At 51.7% G+C, this 19,537-nt stretch overlaps 2 protein-coding genes across 6 annotated transcripts; both read right to left on the bottom strand.

Moving 5' to 3' along the window:
• Positions 1 to 3,525: 3,525 nt before the first annotated feature.
• Positions 3,526 to 12,563, bottom strand: LOC128078499 (cytochrome b-c1 complex subunit 1, mitochondrial). The gene is made up of 13 exons (XM_052678760.1): positions 12,427 to 12,563; positions 11,981 to 12,121; positions 11,309 to 11,395; positions 10,215 to 10,344; positions 9,218 to 9,416; positions 8,524 to 8,603; positions 8,307 to 8,422; positions 7,769 to 7,912; positions 6,886 to 7,046; positions 5,800 to 5,885; positions 5,238 to 5,326; positions 4,625 to 4,700; positions 3,526 to 3,740 (listed from the first exon to the last, which is right to left on the bottom strand). The coding sequence occupies exons 1-13, from the start codon at positions 12,487 to 12,489 to the stop codon at positions 3,676 to 3,678; spliced, it is 1,437 nt and encodes a 478-aa protein (XP_052534720.1). The 5' UTR covers positions 12,490 to 12,563; the 3' UTR covers positions 3,526 to 3,675.
• Positions 12,564 to 12,961: 398 nt separating this feature from the next.
• SLC26A6 (solute carrier family 26 member 6) lies at positions 12,962 to 18,977 on the bottom strand. Of its 5 annotated transcripts, none has more exons than XM_052678442.1 (20): positions 18,950 to 18,977; positions 18,218 to 18,373; positions 17,959 to 18,098; positions 17,748 to 17,858; positions 17,293 to 17,468; positions 17,046 to 17,210; positions 16,756 to 16,908; positions 16,465 to 16,547; positions 16,223 to 16,370; positions 16,020 to 16,133; positions 15,803 to 15,880; positions 15,539 to 15,634; positions 15,333 to 15,439; positions 15,074 to 15,143; positions 14,832 to 14,924; positions 14,536 to 14,634; positions 13,830 to 14,015; positions 13,688 to 13,742; positions 13,252 to 13,373; positions 12,962 to 13,173 (listed from the first exon to the last, which is right to left on the bottom strand). In XM_052678442.1, the coding sequence occupies exons 2-20, from the start codon at positions 18,352 to 18,354 to the stop codon at positions 13,150 to 13,152; spliced, it is 2,157 nt and encodes a 718-aa protein (XP_052534402.1). In that variant the 5' UTR covers positions 18,355 to 18,373; positions 18,950 to 18,977; the 3' UTR covers positions 12,962 to 13,149. The 5 variants fall into 5 exon arrangements, with proteins under 5 accessions (XP_052534402.1, XP_052534401.1, XP_052534399.1 ...); XM_052678441.1 differs by having other exon boundaries at positions 18,218 to 18,376; positions 18,950 to 18,976; XM_052678439.1 differs by lacking the exon at positions 18,950 to 18,977 and adding an exon at positions 18,571 to 18,685.
• Between the last annotated feature and the right edge of the window lie 560 nt (positions 18,978 to 19,537).

Below are 19,537 nucleotides of genomic sequence, written 5' to 3'. Positions count from 1 at the left end.
TTCAATCCATCTGCTGTCCTTTGCTGCATGATTCTCATACAGAGCCTTAAATCATTCCAGTGCGCAGGAAGTTCAGCAAGCAGCTCCAGCAGGCGATACAGGGCATCCAGAAAACACATGATGGAATGGAGCTGGAGAGATGAAAAGTGAGAACCACTGATCCTCATTGAGTGGCGTGTGGGGGTAAGGTAGCTTTAATGAGGATATCCAGCTCAGGCTCATCCCCTTCCACCCAGGCTGCTGAAGAAAGAGCAGAGACAATGCTGACAAGTCCTGCACCGTGCCCCACTCAATCTCACACCGCCAGGGATGGCTGGAGCTGGCAGTCAGGCCTGGATGGGCCCTTTGTCCGCTTCTTTCCCGAGCAAAGAATGCACCACAGCTTTAGATGAGCCTTTCCCATAGGGGATTTCAGGATGTGCACGCAGGCAGCGCTGCTCTCCTGATGTGCCATGTCTGCACGTGGCACAGAAGGCACAGTGAGGTGGAGGTCTGCCACACGCTGGCACCACCTCACCCCAGCAACCCCCACCTTTGCTGTGGCGATGCTGCATCATAAGGAACATTCAGTCTTCCTTCTTGTGAGCCTCAGCAGGAGAGCTGGTGGAGAACTGGCCCGGAGGGCTGAGGGCTCTCTCCTCCCAGCAGCTCACTGGCACCGAGCAAAGGCACGGCTCCAAACCTCCCTGGTTCCCTGAGGACAGGCTTGGCTCAGCACCTATGATTAGTATCAACTGTACTTTCCGGGGGGTGGGGGTAATTAGTTCAGGTGAGGCAACTACCGACAATTGGCTGCTGCAGTCCATGTCTCTTGGCAAGCGCCCACATCCCCAACAAGCAGCTCACATATCAAAGGGGCTGCCTGCTGCACAGGCAGACCCACCCTGCACAGCTGCCCCTGCCCCACATGCAGGGGCTACTGAGAGCTTTCCTTGCTACGTAGCCCAGTGCAAGGCTGCAGCATGGTGGAAAAAAAAAATCATTGAGGTATTGTGCAGATGGCTTCACAGAGCCTTGGGTATACGTGCACAAAGCATCCTCCTTCCCAACCCCTCCTCTCAAGGTGTCAGAGGGAAGATGATTGCCTGGAGGTAGTGGAAGGTGTAAGCTTCAAAGAGGGAACTATGTGGAGGATGAGACATTTAACTGCGCAAAAGAGGAGGTAGCCAAGGCCAACTCCTACATCAAATGAAGTTTATCAGCACGTTCTAATGGGATCCCAACTAACCTTTCAAGTGAAGTAGCAAAATAAAACACTTCAGCCATTGAGAACTAGACCGGTCAAAGAGCCCTGACAAACAATCCTGCATTGTCCAGGCAGCCAGGAAACAGATTTATTGGGTCACCCAGGCCATCTCCAGTTTCAGCGAATTGTCCTGTTCTAGGGATGGTTCCAACTCCTCCTTTGGCACTGCTGCTGTCCTTCACCAGACAGTGGGAACCACAGGAAGGGGAGGAGAGAGGTCCAGGAAAACACCTCGCTTTTTCAAGGTTCAGGAAAAGAACTTCGAGCAGATGCTTCTGTCGTGCCAGATATTTTCCAGGTTGGATTCTCTTGGACTAAGGCTGCTCTAATGGTGGAACAGAAACACATGCCTGTGGCTCAAACAGTGGCGACCTGCCAACTGGATCAGGGCTTCACGTCCTCCAGCACAGAGGGACTCAGCTGCCAAGTATCTGATGAGTCTGCCCGAGTTCCAGGTTGTGCTTCCCAAGCCCCTCATCACTAAGGCTCTGCACACAACGCTGCCCACCAGAGCACAGATCCCACTCTAGATCAGATACATTTCGCATGGATAAAAGCACGTGGGGAAAAAAAACCACCACCACCCTTCCAGCACTGCATAGCTCAGGCAGCCTTGCAGAGCTGCAGCTGCACGCTGCTCTGCACCACCTGCCTCTTCTACACAGAAACAAAGTCTATGAAGCAACAGTTGCAAAGGGGGTTGAATCTGTTCCTCAGGACAAAGTAGTGCAGGAGGGGCTGCAGATTTACGCAAGGAAAAGCCTTTCCAAGAACCCTCCAACAAAGAAAAGGTGTAGGAAATGCTGAAGCAACAATGTACTTCTGCCAGAGCGCTTTGCAGTTGGTGAGAAACACAAGGAAAGAAAGATCACCAAGGGGGAAAAAAAAAATATATCAAGCAATGGAAGACAGGAGGATTACAGGCTAATTGCAATCACAAACCCAAGGCAGAGCAATTTAGTGGTTCCACAAGGCGTAAGTGAGCTTGTTTGGTTTTGCAGCCCTCAGTGCACTTCCAACGAGCCAGAGCTTGCGATGGTAGTTAAACCCAAATTGCAGAGAACATTTAACAGTTTCAAACTTGCCTACTATACGCAATGAGTTCAGACACACTGACTCTCTCCTCAAGAATCCAGATTCAGCACAAATGATTTAGTACACTGGATTAGTCTCAAGTGTAATGACTAACTCTTAGAAACTTTTACACTATTTTTAAATCCCACTTGTCAGGGCAGCACCTAGAAATTAAACGAGAATCCCCGGGAGACCAATTCCAGAGACAAAAACGAGAGAACCTTGCAGCTTCCCAGTGTAAGCTAGTGCCACCTGGTGGGAAGCTGCCCTTCAAACCCTCTGCTTGGTTTCATCCTTTCTGCTTTCAGTTCTGCGTTCCAACTTCCTGAGGGCAAAATACAGGAGCATCCAGGTAACTCTTCTAGCTAGTCAGACTTTGAGATATCTTCCAGGTGCAGGACAGGTCATTCTATACTTCAGTACAGATGGGTGGGACTGTCTGGATGGATGGTGGCTCATCTGTATGAGGAACATGTAGGTAAGTGCTCACTGAGCTGGCTTACAGCAACCAAATTCCTACAGATGACAGGCACCACATCCCAGTAAGGGCTCTTGAAAAATGACTGTCTAGCAACAGTTCCAGCTCCTCAGAACTCCTGATTCTGCTCAGCTGCACTGAGGCAGCATCAGGCAAGGCCAGGTTGATCACCTTCACCAATTAAAGCAGGTGGTAGGGACTCAGCTGATCAGCTTTGCATGAAACTAATCAAGGAGAGAGACATTACACAGCTTTTCCCAGGGAGGCAGCCAACCCAACAAATGGGCAACAAATAGCAAGGACAGAAATATTACCATCACACCTCAGGGCCAGGAAGAGGCAGCCTTTCTGAAGACACATTCTGACCTCCTTGACAAGCAGTAACGACAGCACAGAAGCCTTCTTGGGCAAGGGACCTTCATTCTCATTTCTACAAAGCAGGAATGCTATAACCCCTATTTGACCACGCTGCCACTCCACAGCACAGCCAGAGCTTCCTCAGCAGTTTCATACCAGGGAAGAGATCCTGCAGCCAGCCTAAAGACAAGACTGCTGGCACGGCAGGACAGAGAGTGAGGAGCTGCAGACAGACAAGTTTCTAGCACGAGCTCTGACAAACCAAGACTTACTGCTCCCATACCTTGCCAGGTTGGTCAGATCAACAACGCCAGCACCTGCAGCCCAGCAAGACACAGTCAGCACCTAGCAGAACCAACTTCACAGAAGATATATTTATCTTTTTTTTATTGTACATTTAACACCAAGACAGCCATTTGGATAGGACTCCCCCTTGTCCCACAAGACGTTCAGAGCCAGACAATTCTGGGAGCCCTGTCACAGTACAGAGCTTCACTGCTCCATCCAGCAGGGACACATCCTACAGACGGATCCAGTACATGCTGCTGCGGATACGGTTGTAATCCAACAGCTGTTCAATGGGACCTGAGTGAACAGAACAAGAGTTAGTCACTGGAGCTGTAATTAAAATCACTGTGTGGTTTCCCATAGCTGTAAAGCAGATGGTGGCAGAGTATACCGTGCTCATAATCCAGAACAGCTACATGCAAAACCAGGTAAGCTGGTAAAACTGCAGCTCAAACCTGAATCAGGAAAACTGGCAAATGCCATCTCCTGACAGAGAAGCCATCGCTTTTTATTTTTCTTCCCCTCAGAACAGGTTCTTTGCTCATGTTCTTCCACAACACCCAGTACAGCTTCACATACAAATACAAAATACAGGGAGCAACCAAATAATGGAAATCCTGGCTAATTCTTTCCAACTTCCTGCTTGAAAATCCTCTCCCTTCTGCACTGCTCTACTTTGCAGGCCCAGAGTAAGCAACTGCAAGGAGGAGGGGAATTCACGATGCAGGAAGGAGGAGGCAGCAGAGCTGAGCTGCTCAGGCAGGTTTTCTGAGAGGAATTTATCCTTGGCCAGACAGACATGCCAGAGCAGCACAACAGGACTGGGCCCCTTCACTTCACTTACATAAACCACCATGACCCCAGGGTAAGGACACCTGGCAGATGCCACTGGACCCACACCCAGCTATGGGACTCCCATTCTTAGTCACAGCTCCACATCCAGCAGAGGTGGGAGGACGGCCAGCAGCTCACTGTCACTGCGTCTCCATCACCTCCAGGTTTGATCTCCTGGCAAACGTGCTTTGGCACACCTAACATTCAGGAGGCAGGAGGGTAATAACAGAGCCAAAGCACTTAAGAGGCCAAAACAGACGAATACAAAGTGCTTGCACTTTGCTTCTGCTCAGCTCTTGACCACTCCATTTATTGAGCTACCCCGGAAGAACTGACTGGTCACTCACCGACTGCTGCAAGCGCCGGGCATTTGTCATAGATGTATTTACTGCATACATCCCTCACCATTTTTGCATCAACAGCCTAATGAGTAATAAACAAGCAATTAATTACCCTTCTGGCAGACTTAGATTTCTCAAAGCTTGAAGTTACTATTGTTATTACATATCAAGATAATTAAAAACGTGCTGTTGGATCCACAGGGGCCATCCACACCAACTGTCCAGCCCTGGTCTGCAAAGACAGCTAATGTTCTACACAGTGCACTCCTCTGAGGGTACTGAAGACATGGCAGTCCAAAATCTGAAGGTTCCAAGGGGATACAACAGCTACACAACTATACAAATTAGATGGTGGCCACCTCCAGGACAACTATTAAAGGAATTTCAAGTTGGGTTGTTTAACAAAGCTGGGATGGAGTGGATTTAGACTCAAGGTCACAGGATACATCAAGTCTTTGCCAGTACTCTACTGTACTCCTACTAGTGACCTGAGTGCCTGGGCTCCAGGCTGCATACCTAAGGGAGAAGTAAGCCTTGCATTACTGAGACAAACTAAGGCCAGAAAAATGGCAGTGCCAAGTGTGCTCAGGACTCCCAAAGAAAACAAACAGGTACCTACAGAAATCCTGGAATCCCATTCCTCCAGAGAGATACGGCGTCCGTAATTTAAGAGATGGCTTCCAATTGTTTCACACACTGGAGTAGTACCTAGGTGTTGAAGATACTGTCAGCAAAGTTGAACGGTTTCCCAAATTTCACAGCCTGATCATCAGCCAAGGCAGACAACTCTAGCCATTAACCAGGTTCTAATGAAGTCACAGTAATCACACTCAGCAGCTTCAGCAGGAATTAAGCAATGCAAACACTCCTCCTGATCTCCAAAGCACTACTGCCAAGGCAGACCTGCTTGAACATCTAAATTCCAAGTTCACCAAACAGTACATATGTATTATTCACTTGCAGCAGGAAAACAACAACAAGTTTACAGACTCTGACAGAGTCAGAGTAAGCCTGTAGCACAACAGACTGTAATCAGCTGCTCTGAAACCATAGAAGGAGAAGGAGAAAGGGAGTTTTGCCCAGCACCTGCCAATAGTACTGTAATATATCTAGCAGAGCTCCCACTCCCACTAGAGATCCAAAATCTCTGAACAGCTTTTATTTTATAAGCCAGAACATACCATCCAGCTGAGCCACCATGGCACTCCGCAGGTAGTTCTTGGCTCTCTTCACTTCTGACTCTGTGGTGCTAGTGCACAGACGCATCCTGCAACAGACACAGGACCACCAAAGCTCTTAGAGGCGTTTGTCCGTTCAGGCAGAAAGCATTCTTCCCTTTCCCAAGTCTGCAGAAATATGCTATTAGCATCACTTGTCTCGCAGGCCTGAGATTCAGTCCTGACCACCACAGCGTAGCTAAGAAATAGAGAGCAACAAACAGCAGGAGGCAAGTGAAAGAGCTGAAGCTGATAGGCAGGGAATATCAGCCAACAGTTTCCATGCTGAGTTGCACTCACAAAGGTCTAAGCAGCTCTGGTGTCGACTCTAGCTTGCCTATCAGGCACAGCAGCAAGCGGTCTGTGGTATGCTATCACAAGAGAAGGCAGGCGTGTCAGCTATTCCCACACATGCCAAGCTGCTATGGAAACTGATGCTGAAAGAATAAGACAGTTATATAGAGTCTGTTTGGACTCCAGCTGCTAAATCCCTTCCTCCCCTGCCAACCGCAACGTCTCTGGGGCAAGGGCTAACTCCATCTGCTCCATTCACAGCACAGCATGGCTCTGAAGCTCAGATGCAACCTTGAACCATTAATGGCACGTATGTATACAGAGTAGGACCAACAGAAGGCCACAAATGCTGGCATGGCTCCAGCAGCAGGGCATGTGTCAGTCACAACACAACCGTTCGGAAGACACGAACTCTGCCCGCTTTGCCCAAACCTAACGAGACAGCAGGCACATGTCTTTTGTACTTTCGTACCCTGGAGAGCCCTGTCTTTAAGGAAAGGTCTTACTTGTACAGAAAGAGCCAAAGCCTCAGTGCTAATGTGGGGAAGCTATGCGCCAAAGACCTGAAGAACCCAAAGGGATTAAAATCCTCAAAAGCAATCCTGACACAATTACAGAAACCACTGACAGGATCACACAACCAGAATGCAAGTTACTGAGGCATTCATGCAGAGATGCGGCACTCTGGAGGCCAGACATGACCTCCACCAGCTTACTCTCCCACAAGGTCAGATCTTTTGCCAAACTTGTACTTACCACTCGCCCTGAGCACAAAACATCATATCATCTACAGACAGAGGATCAGCAACAAAATGAAAACCAAAGAGGCCAGTATCAGAGTAGGAAGTGTTGAACGTCTGGAAACTGTGGCAGAGTTTATGCTCCACAGCAAGCGCAGCTAGTCTGCTGGACTGGTGCTGTAAGGAAGGAGATACCATCAGCCATTTCAACCAGACAGCCTCCTCAGAGCTCAAATTCCTTCCCCCTGAGCTGTTTTCACAAGGACCGCAGACAAGACAGAGTGTAACGCTTTTCAAAGGAGAGCTTAATTTAGGCTCTTCATGTGGGCAACAGATGAGAGTCACAGTTGGAAAAGCCACACACAATGGCCTAGAAGTCTATACAGCAAAATCTTTTCTCTTCCCAGCAGCAGATGAGGAACTGGTACATATACCACTATAGGAGTGGAGAAAATGGCAAGTACAAGGTTTCCCAGTAGCAGGGGTTAGCAGTCAAGACAAATTATAGACAAGAAAGGATGTAGTACTGGGGCTTTATGTATGCTCCAACTGCTTTACATCTGCAAGGCAGGCCTGCATCATAAGACTATGGATTACTCTGTTCTGTTTCCACCATCGCCCTCCTGACTGAGCAGTCAGGTTAAGAAGGCAGGAAAAGCTGCTGAGAATTCATCACTTGAATTTCTTCCAAACAGCAGAAAAGGCTCAACTCATTTCCTAGCATCACATCTTAAAAACTGTTCTGGGTTAGCCTCCATTAAACTTCCATTTTCCACATCTCTGACCAAAGCTGGAAACTAAACAGAACAGCCTCCCATAAATCCCTTTCATCTGGTGGCTCCACAACATTCTACAGAAAAGGCTCCAGGCTCTCCCTGTCACATTCCCAGGTCTCCTACCTTGCCACCTCCAAACGTGCGGTCGTAGCGTCCCATGATAGCATTTGCCACATGCAGGACAACGTTGTCGGGATCAGCCCATCCTGGCCCCTCCACAGCAAGAGCAACATGGGCAACGGGCAGAGCATCGTCTCTGGCACGGATCTAGGAAGTCACCAAGGAACAGAGAAGAGCTGACTGAGCATGGTGACTTTGTCTGCAGTCTGCTGCAATCCCAAGTTGACAAACCAGAGAACTTAATGTTACCCCAGCGAAACAAAATTGCCTCAGGCTCAACTGAGGACAAATCACTCGCTCTGATGAAGTATTTCCATTAGATGTTGTGAGCAACAGCCTCACATTCTTACTGGACTTTGTTTCTATCTAAAACCCAACATATTGTGGCAATAAGCCTAAAGAACAGAACATGGGAACACTACCAACACGCTGTGCTATCAGCTTCTGAGATGCATGAACAGGAGCGACTACAGCTAGTCTTGTATCCATTCAACAGTTTGGCAACAGCTCCTTGTTTTGACTGGAACAAAAACAACTTTACCTCACTCCCTGTGAAACGACAGCGTGGCAGAATAGGCACAGTATCTTCTTTGTACGTAGAAGACAACCCACTGAAGTGCTGCCTAGCTGCATCTACCAGTTCCTTGTGAGAAATACCTAGCAATAGAAGTTCATAGAGCTCCATTTAATAAAATCATGTTATTTCACATTAGAGATGCATGCCAAGGGGGGTGACCACCAGAGTCTCTAGGGCTTACCTCCAGCAGCTGCCAGGACCATACGAGGTGCCTTGAAGTGAGTATCAATATATGAAGCTAGGTCTGCTCGAGTCAGATGCCTAGAAAGCACAAAGAAATACCTAATAGATCAGCTTCTCAGAATTGAAGGGATAAGAGACTGAATTCACTGTGTAGAGGAAAAAAGTGATGCTGCTGATTCAGTTAGTTATAGGGTAATAATACTCCCTGAAGTACAACTGTACTGCCTTTTTTGCCTGCACTCTAATTCTGGAACACAGACAATGGAAACAGGTGTTCAAGAGGAAGAGTTAAAGACAGTGTTCACATGCAGACTACAGTATCAACCCTTGGTACAGGGAAACCAAGGCTCTAACAGGTGTGTATGCTTGAGGCCACCGCTTTAATGAGCACCACTAGCTCTTAATGCCTTAAAGGTGTAAGCCAACAAGTATGGGCAAAGGTTCAGCCAAGCCCTACCAGCATCAGATCTTGCACGAAGACTGATTCTAGAGAAGAACACGTGCAGCGTTACACATGTACCAGCATCAAGATGGAAAACACAGTCAAGACACGAGAACCCTATGGGCACATATCACCTCCACATACAGCCTCACTTATTCCCTGCATACATTCCGACTGATTTCCTTGCAGGAGTTACACACCCCAAGGACTGAACCCACAAGCTACATAGTGCAACCAGTCTGCAGCTCACTTGATGTTCTCTGTGGTCCCCTCGACGGTGTGGGCCAGTGCAGTGCCTTGGAAAGCAGTGGCATGAAGGTAATCAAAGGTGACGTTTGTCAAGTCATTGTCCATTTCTTCGAGCTCCTGAAGGATGACACCACGCTCCTTCTCGATCTGAGATTCCTCCAGTGCACAGTTCTGCACAACGTCAGCCAGAAGCTCAACAACTGCAACATATTTGCTACATTAGCAGTCTTGCTGCCTGACTGCTACCCAGCACTGCTGAAAGGAGAAAAGACAGACAAAGCAGCAAGGATACAGCAAGAGGGGAAATAAACTGTGCTGGGATGGTGGCACAACACAACATATCCTTTCCCACAGCATCGGAGAAGGACAGATAACACAGTTTTAGCATGAAGAAATCTCTAAATCAGCTTGCCAAGCATCGGTGATAGCTCACCATTGCCAGCAGAAAGCTGGCAGAAGGTAACAAACACAGAAGGTGATGCATGCCAGAAACAAGGTACCGTTGCAGAAACGAGCTGAATTCCTGTGGAGAGCCTGCAATACCTATAGCATAGTCCACATCAAAAGTAGGACTGAGTCATAACAACAGCTCTGACTCAAACCACCTCCTCTGGACAAAACTGACCCAAACAGGAGCCTGCACACCGCAGGTAGCACAGAGCATACGCGACATCCACAAGAGTGGCACTGAGCACTTCTGACACAGTAGCTGTTGCTGACCTCATCTTCTTAGCTCCATAAAGCAGCTACACACTACTGAACCCTAGCCCCTGCCTTCCAGCAATACAGCACAACCTAAAAAAAAGAGGTTTGCAAAGCTGCTTTTAGGCACAAGTGAGCTTGCAGCCTTAAAGCACCATTTCTTGGCAGTGCTCCCTCCAATTGCCAAATACCATCTTCAACTCACTGCTCAGCAACAGCCTCATTCCCTGGTCAACTGCTAGAAATTATACTGGTGGGGGAGCAGCACCTGCTTTTCTTCACACTGGCCATCCTACCTTTCGGCATGTCCTTGGACAAGGCTTTTATGTAATAGGCAGTCTGCTCACGTGAGGTGTACCCATTAAAGTGAGCTCCCATACTCTCCACTTCCTTCTCAAAGGCAGCACAAGGACGCTTCTTTGTGCCCTAGAAGTATGCAGAAATAACAGAGATAGTGAATAGCTTTCCCATGTAGCTGAAATAAAGCAGTAAAAAGAACAGTAAAAACCTGATACAATAAAACCTGTCACTTGATTTACAAAAACAAGAGCTAGTACAGAAAGCAAAATATTTGGCACTTGGCTTATTTACTGTAGCTAAAAAATGGCTGAAGTGTATTTTGAAATGCCAAATGAAACCCAAAGGGAAGGAGAAGATCTAAGCTAAAGTACAACGGTGGCTGAAAATCACATCAGTGTAAGTAAACAAGGGCAAGTCACCACTAAAAACAGGAAGCAGGTTTCTAGCCATTTAACTAGCAATATTCAGAAGATACCAGAATAGGAGCAGAACATGGCTTCTGAAATAGAGCTCATCCTTAGGGAGCAAAACAGATACTACAGTTGTCTGCAGTGACATGGGCTGGACTTATATCAACAAGCCCCAGGCTTAGATGCTTTTTGTCCTAGACCTGTTAGCAGATACAGTTAGAGCAAAGCATGAGATGCAGTCTCCAATTTCATTGACCCACCAACAAATCCAAAGATAAACAAACGGTTATAAGGAAATGCTGCATTCAGCTCTGCCTGCTACCTTGAGAAAACGTGTTTCATCACAGTTTTATGAGTGTGTTATAGTAAGGAATCACAGCATCTGAGAATCAGTCCAACCTATCACTTTCCTCCTTTAAGAGGAAAAATACCAACTAATAAATGACAGCCTTTGTTCACATATGCAAGTTGCCCCACATTCAAACAAAGAACACCATTCAGACTGGATGCTTTTTAAAGTTTATTGTTATGCTATACGCAAAGCCTCTAACATTCAGATGAACTAACTTTGATTCACACCTACACCTCTTTTAATACCTACAGCCTCCAAAGCAAGAACTAACGTGTCAGTGAACTTCTGCAACACTGTCTCCATTGTCTTATGCCAGACCCAGTCTTACCTTAAATGCCAGATGTTCCACGAAATACCCAGCCCCACTGTTCTTCTCATTCTCATAGCGGCTCCCTGCCCCAATCCACACACCCACCTAACAGCAAAGATATCAAACACACGTATTAGAAAACAAACAAGCAGGCAGTATGTTCAAGACTCATGCCATAAGTGTAACAGCAAGGAAAAGAAGTCTGCTTCAACAGTAGCTCCACAATAGTAACAAGCAACTGGATTTTGTGTTGAGGACGTTTGGATTTTGTGTTTCATGTTGAGGGACATGGTTTAGTGAGTACTATTGGTGATACATGGATGGTTAGACTGAATGATCTTGAACATCTTTTCCAACCTTCGTGATTCTGTGAACTATTTCCAGTACATATTCAAGCATTTAACATAGCAGTTTCACAAAAACCTTTGACAGGTTTGCCAAAGATAAAACTACTTTTGGTCAGTTACAGCTTACATGTGGGACTACATCAAAAACTACAGAGCTCAGGAAACCAGTACAGTACAAAAGCTCGGCCAGACTTGTACAAAGCCAGGCTAGGCCTTCTACTACTACAGCTTGACTGAAGTCTTCACCAAACTTCAGTTCAAAGCCAGGTTTGTCACTATGGGAAATCGGTGACAGTCTGGGCAAAGCTGACTACGTCGAGTCCTCAATCTGCCTGAGGCTCACCGTGCACGTTGGCTGGCTGGACTCCTCCGAGGCCACCCGCAGCCCGTTGTCCAGCGTGGTGATGTTTGTCTCAGGGATGTTCTGGAGTGTCTGCGCGTAGGTGGCGGTACCGCGCTTCCTTGTCAGAGGCAGCAGGGCCGCCTGAAATGAAAGCTCTCAGCACCAACCAGCACCTCTCCTCTGCCTCACAGGCCTCCAGCACGCAGACAGCTGGGCACACTGTCGGGCCAGGCCGGTGAGAGCGGCCTTCTCGCATTCGCAGCTCCCATCCGCCCCTCGCTGCCCACCGTCCCCATGACCTTCCGGGCCGAGACACGGACTGGATTCCGCCATTCCGCCGCACAGCGCAGCCGAGCTGCCTGCTCGCCTGCCCGCCCACCCCCCAATCCATCCTTCCCAGCCCACAGCCGCCCCATCGCTGCCCCAATGTCCCCACAGCGACTCACGCAGGGGTGTGGGCCCCGCAGTAAAACCCGCCCGGCCGCCCGGCACACGGAGGACGCCGCCATCTTGTCCCTACAGCGACCGAGCGGGCTGTAGTGCGCCTGCGCCAAACAGGAGGCGGAAGGAAGGAGCTGAGGGGCGGGGAGGCGCATGCGCAAAATGCTCAGAGTATCTCGCAGGCGGAAATGCGCATGCGTGCGGGGACAGAGAGCTGGTCCTCGGTGCTGCGCCGCCTTGTGGTGGGAGGGCGCGATGACAGAAAGGGTTTGGGGCAGGGCCCGGTCACCGGTACGCGATCACCGGTACGCGATCACCGGTACGCGATCACCGGTACGCGATCACCGGTACGCGATCACCGGTACGCGATCACCGGTACGCGATCACCGGCACAGGGACGGGACTCCCGGCTTGTGCCCGCGCCCGGTGTAGGTCTAGACGACGGAAAGGGAGACATGGTGGTTGCGGTGAGCCTGGGGCCGCCCGCAGGGAGCGGCGGGTCACGGCTGGCCCAGCAGCGCCGTTTGCACAGATGAGGCCTAGCGGGCTGAGGACGCCTTTATTGAGGAACCCGTGCTGTGGTGGAGCCGTGCTGACAGCCCCAAGCACGGAGCAGGCCGGCTCCAAGCGCCCCACGCTGTCCCACAGAGGCTCCAGGCCCCGGGCAGGGAGGCGGCGAAGCCCTCCCGGCAGCATGGCCCTGCTCCTCCGTTGTCTCTTCTGCAGGGCTACATTTTGGTGCTGAGGTTCGCCTAAGGGGGCAGAGAAGAAAGTCGGCTCTGCCGTCCCGCAGAGCGGTGGCAGTGGGGAAGGCGGGCCTGGACGCTTACTGGGGCTGGGCGCATCCGCCCGTCGATGTGGAGCACGGCGTCGTTCACCGAGGGGAAGAAGCAGTGCTTGGTGATGGTCGAGCTGAAGAAGTTGCCTCGCTCCAGCTGGGCAAGAACAGACGCTGCACAGAGGGAGAAGCAGTGAACCTCTGGCACCTGGCACCAAATGAGCTTCCCAGCCCCCTGTGCTCCAAAGGATGCTCAGGACATGACTGGACAGCCGGTATCGCAGAGCTCACACTGGGACCCCAGAGCAATGTGCAGCCAGTGGGGACAACCTGGCACCCCCATGGTGTGGCTCTGCAGCTACTCTCCTCTGGGGGAAACCTGGGGTAGGGGATACCATAGAGGGCACAGCAGCCCCGTGGCCAGCAGCTGTGTCCCACAGGGGTGGCTGTTCCCTGCAGAGGCTGATAGCCCTGTGGTTTCTCCTCACCTGGGCAGCTGGCAACAAAGACATCCACTTCTATTTCATGGAAATCCCTGAAGATCTGCAAATGGTAAAAATCATGTCAGAGAAAAGGGATGAGCAGCTGCCATCTGGCTGTCCTTCACCTGCACCACCCCTGATTCCTTACGTTCTTCAGGATTTTGATGGAGACTGTGTCCACAAAGTTGACGGGGCTGAAGTCCAGGATGACAGCATGGAAGTCAGGCTGGGGCAGTCCCAGGGAGCGCAGGGTGGGTTCAGCAGGTGTGCTGCCCTCCTCCCCACTCAGCTCAATCACCGCAACGCCTGGCCCATTGCACTCAGCCTCTGTGTCCTGTGGGAAGACCCCTTCGCCACGTGGGTGCTGGGGGCACTCTGCAGGGCAGCGTCCCCCCAGGACCCTGGATTTGTCCTGCCCTATTGCGCTTTGGGGTTTGGAGGAGCTCTAGTTGTGTTATGGTGGTGGATGTGCCAGAAGCAGGCACTTTGCTCACACTCAAGTCCCACTTCTAGGTTCTTTCCTGGTCACCTTGTGGGCTCACCCCAATAACTGGAACTGGCCTCATTAGACTCCTCTCCCCAGTTAGCCTTTGCTCTCACTCTTCATTTTGATGATTAACTTGCCACAGACTGTGAATGACTCACCAGCTCCCCCATCTAATCATTAATGACTGCAACCTCTTCCACTGACGTTAAAGGTGATGCTGATAACCCAGATGCGTGCCAGTGCCTCTCCCTGTTTGGTGGCCGTGGGCCAAACTGAAAGCTCCCTGGGCTGCCTAGCATGGGCAGAAGGCTAGGGCCAGGCAGGGAAGTGGTGTGGGACAGTACGAGAGGGGGGTGTTGGGAAGCACCTTTTTTCTCTTTGCCTTCTCTGCTTTCTTTTGCTGTTTCTTCAGTTTCTTGAGTGCCTTCTTCTTCTTCTCGATTAGGCGATCCACATCGATGCCGCTCTGCAAACCCATACAGCCCCGTGGCCACGGTGTCAGGAAGAGGGGCAGAGCCTAGGGGGCTCAGTAATGCCGTGGAAGTATGTGAGGGATGCCATGCTGCTGCTAAGCCAGCCTTGATGTCCAGGACCACATCTCCCCTGGCCACAGGGACCTGGGTGTTGTACCCTGCCTGCTGTGCTCAGGGCAGATTTTCCTACCTTCTTCTTCAGTGCATCGGAGTACATCTCCACGTTGGCAAAATAGATGGTGGAGGAGGAGCGGAAGATCTTTATTCCAGGGACCTCCTGTGCCTGGGGATGGATGGAGTGGGTTTGCTATCCTGTGGACAGAGATGAGCCCCTTCTTGCCCTCCCTTAAAATGCCCTGGGGGTGCTCCTAATTGCTCCCACCTCTAGGGGGTGCTTCTTCCCTCACCATGCCAGCACCTTAATGCTTTTACCTTCTTATATTCAGCCACATCCTTGTAGACATCGGTATCGGTGACACGCCCCAGGATGGAATAGTGGGGGCTGTGGGGAGCAGAGCAACAGGCTGTTCCTGTGGGCTTCCTCTGCCCTTGGGAAACTGTACCAGGTCCCCAGCACTTAACTCCTCAACAGCCCCGCACCAGGGACATCCTAGTGCTAGCCTTGGGAGTTAGTACAAATGTCCAAGGAACCACATCTCCCTTCTGCCCAGCCCAGCCTGAGGGTACTCACAGCTGTGTCCGGAAGATGACAGTGAGCAATGCAAAGGCCACTGAGGCTCCCAGGCCAATGTCCAGGTTCAGCAAGAGGGTGGCTATGAACGTCACTACCCAGACCATCTAGAGAGGGCACAATCAGTTGTGCCATGGCCTAATCCCATGGCATCATAAGCCCCGGGGAGGGTTGAGGAACTCTCTCAGGGCCAATCAGTGCCCTACCAGGTCCACACGGTTGGACTTCCAGAGTGTGCGGAGGTCTGTGAACTGCTTGAACATGCCTTTGAGATTGATGATGATGATGGCAGACAAGATGGCCTACGAGAGAAGCCTGCATCCATGAAGGTGCCAAGGGCACATCTGGGGGGCACTTGGCTGTGCCCCACATCCAAGGCTACCTCCAGTCACTTCCCCCCCCCCCACGCTGCCGTGATACTGGATGTGCAGGACTGGGAAGTGATGTAGAGGCTGTGGGACTGGCTGCACCTTGGGCAGGTCATGGAAGAGCTCTCCGATTTTCAGGATGGTTACCAGGATCACCAGGGATGAGATGACACCAGCCACCTGAGGGGAGAGATGGAGGCCAGGGTGAACCTGGATGTTCTCCTTGCCCTGGTTCATGCCTCCCTATGTTGACACCTCAGTGTGGGGATGTTGGGAGGAATTTTAGAGAGCAAAGGCAGGCAGAATCACCCGCACCCACCTGGCTGTTTCCCCCTGTGCTCTCCTGCACCAGGCTCCGTGACATAGAACAGCTGATGGCGAAACACTGGAAGAAGCCCCCCAGGAAGTTGGAGAGGCCCAGAGCAATCAGCTCCTGCAAGGACAGAGAAGCACCATGCACCCTTGGGCTGAGAGCTGTGAAACACTACAAAGGAAGGGGCTGCATATGTGTCAGATCATCACCTGGTTGCTGTCCACTTTGTAGCCATGCTTCAGGGCAAAAATCTTACCCAGGGAGATGCAGATAGCATAACCCACCACAGCGATGGCGAAGGCATTGCCCACCACCTGCCCAAAGTAGCTGACGTTAGGGACCACAGGCGGCTTCAACCTATGTCCAAGGCAGGAAGATGGGGCTCAGGAGGGGACCTTGTGGGCAGTGTGGTGCCCCAGCACAGCTGCCCTTGCCATCCAGCCCCACTCACCCACTGGGGATGTCACCCACCACAGAGATGCCATACTTGGAGTTCAGGTTGACACCATAGGATATGCCAGTGGAGATGATGATCTGTGGGGGTAACTGGGTGAGGCAGGGCCTCTCTGCAGAAGCACACTCATGCAGGAGGACAAGGGGATGTGTGCCCTGGAGTCACCTTTGCAGAGGCACCCTGTCCCACCCCCCATCACCCTGCAGGGCACAGAGACATCTATGGGTGATGTCACCTGCCCCAGGCCATGGCTGTGTCCCCTTGGAGAGCTGGGACAGCTCTGAGTACCGTGATGAGCTCGATGGGGATGGGCATGGGGAGCTTGGCAGAGAACTTGTGGTTGAGCTCCTTCACAATGAAGATGGCCACCATGGCAATGATGGCTGTAACCAAGGTGCCCACATTGGTCTCTGGCAGCTTCTTGCAGATCTCAATGAAGGTCTGGAGGATGCAGGAGGGAATGAGAGAAAGCAGATAGATAGCTTGCTGTTAGCTCTTTTGGGGAGACTCTACGTATCCTGTAGGTGATGCTTTACCACATCTGGGGATTCCAGAGTGTCAATGAGCCCCTCACTCACCACAAACAATGAGAGTGGCCCTGAGTGCTCTCCTAGGGAGACACCAAAGACATTCTTGAGCTGGGAGATGAGGACGTGCACAGAGGCAGCAGTAGTGTAGCCACGCACTAGTGGGTCTGAGAGGTAGGTCACCACAAAGCCAAACTGCAGGAGGCCCAGGGCCACCTGGAAGGAAAGGTGACAGTAGGAGGTCTCACAGCTTGTGGGCATGGGGACACCACAGCCACAAGTCCATGCTTGTCCTTACCTGGAAGATTCCTGACAGGACTGTGATGGTGGCTACCAGCTCTACCCTGGCAGCATCCCGCTGTGCCTCATTGACTACTGTAACATTGGTGACATTGTCAAACTCCATAAAGTCCTCACTGGGCACCAAGGAGTCTGTCACGCTGCCAATCATGACGGATATGACAGCGAAGGGACCTGGGGATGTGCAGGAAAGGAGTCCAAGTTCAGAGCTTGGCAACCAGTTGGGGCCTCTCTGAGAAAGTAGGCACATGACCACTTGTTCAGTGTGCCCATGGTGCTTTGGCTGTTTTGGCCAACTGCCTTCTTGGTGAGGTAAAGTGAAGGCAGAAGAAAGGCCCCTCCACCCTCTTGCTCATTGGCATGGCAAACGTTGTGCCATAAATAAAATCTCATCCCTCTCATTCTCTCTCCCTCCCCTCCGTTCCCATGGCCGCACACAGTCCCTTGGCTCACCCACGGAGTTGTGTCTGGATGTCCCGAAGAAGAAGTAGAGGAAGACGGGGTAGAAGGAGGAGTAGAGGCCGGTGACAGGTGGCAGCCCAGCAAGCAGTGCATAGGCAAGCCCTGGGCACAACAGAGCAGGGAGAAACGTTATGGATGGATGAATCCTGGCGCTCACCCCTTGAGAACCTCACACAGGGCACGGCATGGGGACACCACTCACCCTGGGGCAGGTGCATGATGCCCACACTGAAGCCTGAGGCAATGTCCCCAAGCAGCCAGTCCTTCACAGGGTAGCGGGGCAGCCAGCGCAGGACAGGTAAGAAGCGGAAGAGCAGGGACTTGGCGGTGGAGGCTGAGCATCTGCAGGGGAAGGAGTGGGAGCCAGGGCTGAACGTAGGGGCACCAGCACTGCTGGGCAGCAGAGGAACCCAGAGATGCAGCCCTGCAGGGATCACCCAGCTCTATTCCCCCAGCCCTACCTTGCCTTCGGGAGACAGTCGCGTGTTGAAGTCTTGCTGGGAGGCTTCCTCTGTGCCAGCTCCTCCAGGTCAGCCTCACTCAGAACTTCACCGCGGGGCTGCCCGGGCCGGCGGCTCAGCACCATCTCTGCCGCCATGGCCCCTGGCTCTGCTGCACTGCTGGCAGATGAGAGATGGCTCAGTCGCACCCAGGGATCCGGGCAAGCGGCAGGGAGGGTGCCAAGGTCACAACAAGAGGTGCCTTGAACGCGGCACTGGATTGCACTGAGTCCAGTCCATCCACCTCTGTAGAACAGCCTTGGTGCTGACCACCTTTCTGCTCCATCCAGCCCAGTCCAGCACCCTATACGTACCACAGCACATGCAGGGCAGCAGGCCAGCACTGCTGCAGAGCAAAGCCCCGGCCAGCCCCGTAGACTTTCCTGCAGACTTTGTCCCTTTACACATGAGGGGAGCAGGAATTTCAACCCTTCGTGAGTGTCACTGGCTCACCAGTGCCCCAGCCCCCTGCACTGCAGAGCAAGGACTGAGCCAGGGGCACAGAGGTATGGGGTAGGGATGGGTTCATCTACACAGCTGGACAGAGATGTCTCTACAGCCCAGGAGCCCTGCCCTGCTTGTGCCAAGGTGCCTCCATTTCTATGTTGCTTGCCCAATTGCAGCCAGATATGTGAGTTGCTCATGGGATGCCCCAAGAAGCTTAAGCCCCTGCATCTCCCCCAGCCCCCTTACCTGCTGCACCCGCACCGGTTGGTGCCGCCAGTTGGGTGCACTCTCTGCTCCCTCCTATTAATACCTGCCCGTGATCTTTGAGACACCGCTCCCTCCCATCTGCCCTCCCTCCCACCCTGCCAAGATTCCTGGGAAGCCAGCACCTTATCACTGGGACTCCTAGGGGCACCCCTGTAGCCTCACCACGTCCCAGAGCAAGATCTATGGCCTGGCACAGCAATGCCTGCAGCCACTGACCAGGTCACCTGGGGTACTTTCGTTGCACTGCAGCCCCTGCTTACCTGCTGGAAATGGGTGTGCTGTGCCCTGTGGACTGCCCCACTTTTCCCCAGCATGCACAGACCTGGCCATTATCTTGTTCCAAAGTTCCCCGTCGGGTACCATCGAACTCTTTCACACCTTCCTGCGTTCCTTCTATTGCCGTTATTTCTGGAGTGCTTCCAAACTATGCCTGGCCCAGATGCACAGTAGAAACACAGCCAGCCATGGACTGGGCTAACTGGCCCCGACCCCATGTAGTGTGAAGTCAGCGGGCAGGGCACAGCAGGAGTTGGGGAGTCCCAGTGGCTCTTCGTGGTGGGACAGGAC

This window comes from Tympanuchus pallidicinctus, unplaced genomic scaffold (assembly GCF_026119805.1).
Source record: "Tympanuchus pallidicinctus isolate F22 unplaced genomic scaffold, pur_lepc_1.0 scaffold17, whole genome shotgun sequence".
Taxonomy (NCBI): domain Eukaryota; kingdom Metazoa; phylum Chordata; class Aves; order Galliformes; family Phasianidae; genus Tympanuchus; species Tympanuchus pallidicinctus.
Note: the sequence above shows the minus strand (reverse complement) of the source record. Positions and strands in the feature narration are given on the sequence as shown.

Bases quoted from the DNA above. Each gene is read 5' to 3' on its own strand.
- LOC128078499 (XM_052678760.1), bottom strand. From the start codon at position 12,489: ATGGCGGCGTCCTCCGTGTGCCGGGCGGCCGGGCGGGTTTTACTGCGG. The intron at 8,423-8,523 runs GTAAGCCCTAGA...TTCTATTGCTAG, and splicing joins GGTCCTGGCAGCTGCTGGAG to GTATTTCTCACAAGGAACTG. The intron at 4,701-5,237 runs GTAGGTACCTGT...ATTACTCATTAG, and splicing joins AATGGGATTCCAGGATTTCT to GCTGTTGATGCAAAAATGGT.
- SLC26A6 (XM_052678438.1), bottom strand. From the start codon at position 18,580: ATGTGCTGTGGTACGTATAGGGTGCTGGACTGGGCTGGATGGAGCAGA. The intron at 17,469-17,747 runs GTGAGCCAAGGG...GCACATCCCCAG, and splicing joins ATCCAGACACAACTCCGTGG to GTCCCTTCGCTGTCATATCC. The intron at 16,909-17,045 runs GTGAGTGAGGGG...TGCATCCTCCAG, and splicing joins GGCCACTCTCATTGTTTGTG to ACCTTCATTGAGATCTGCAA.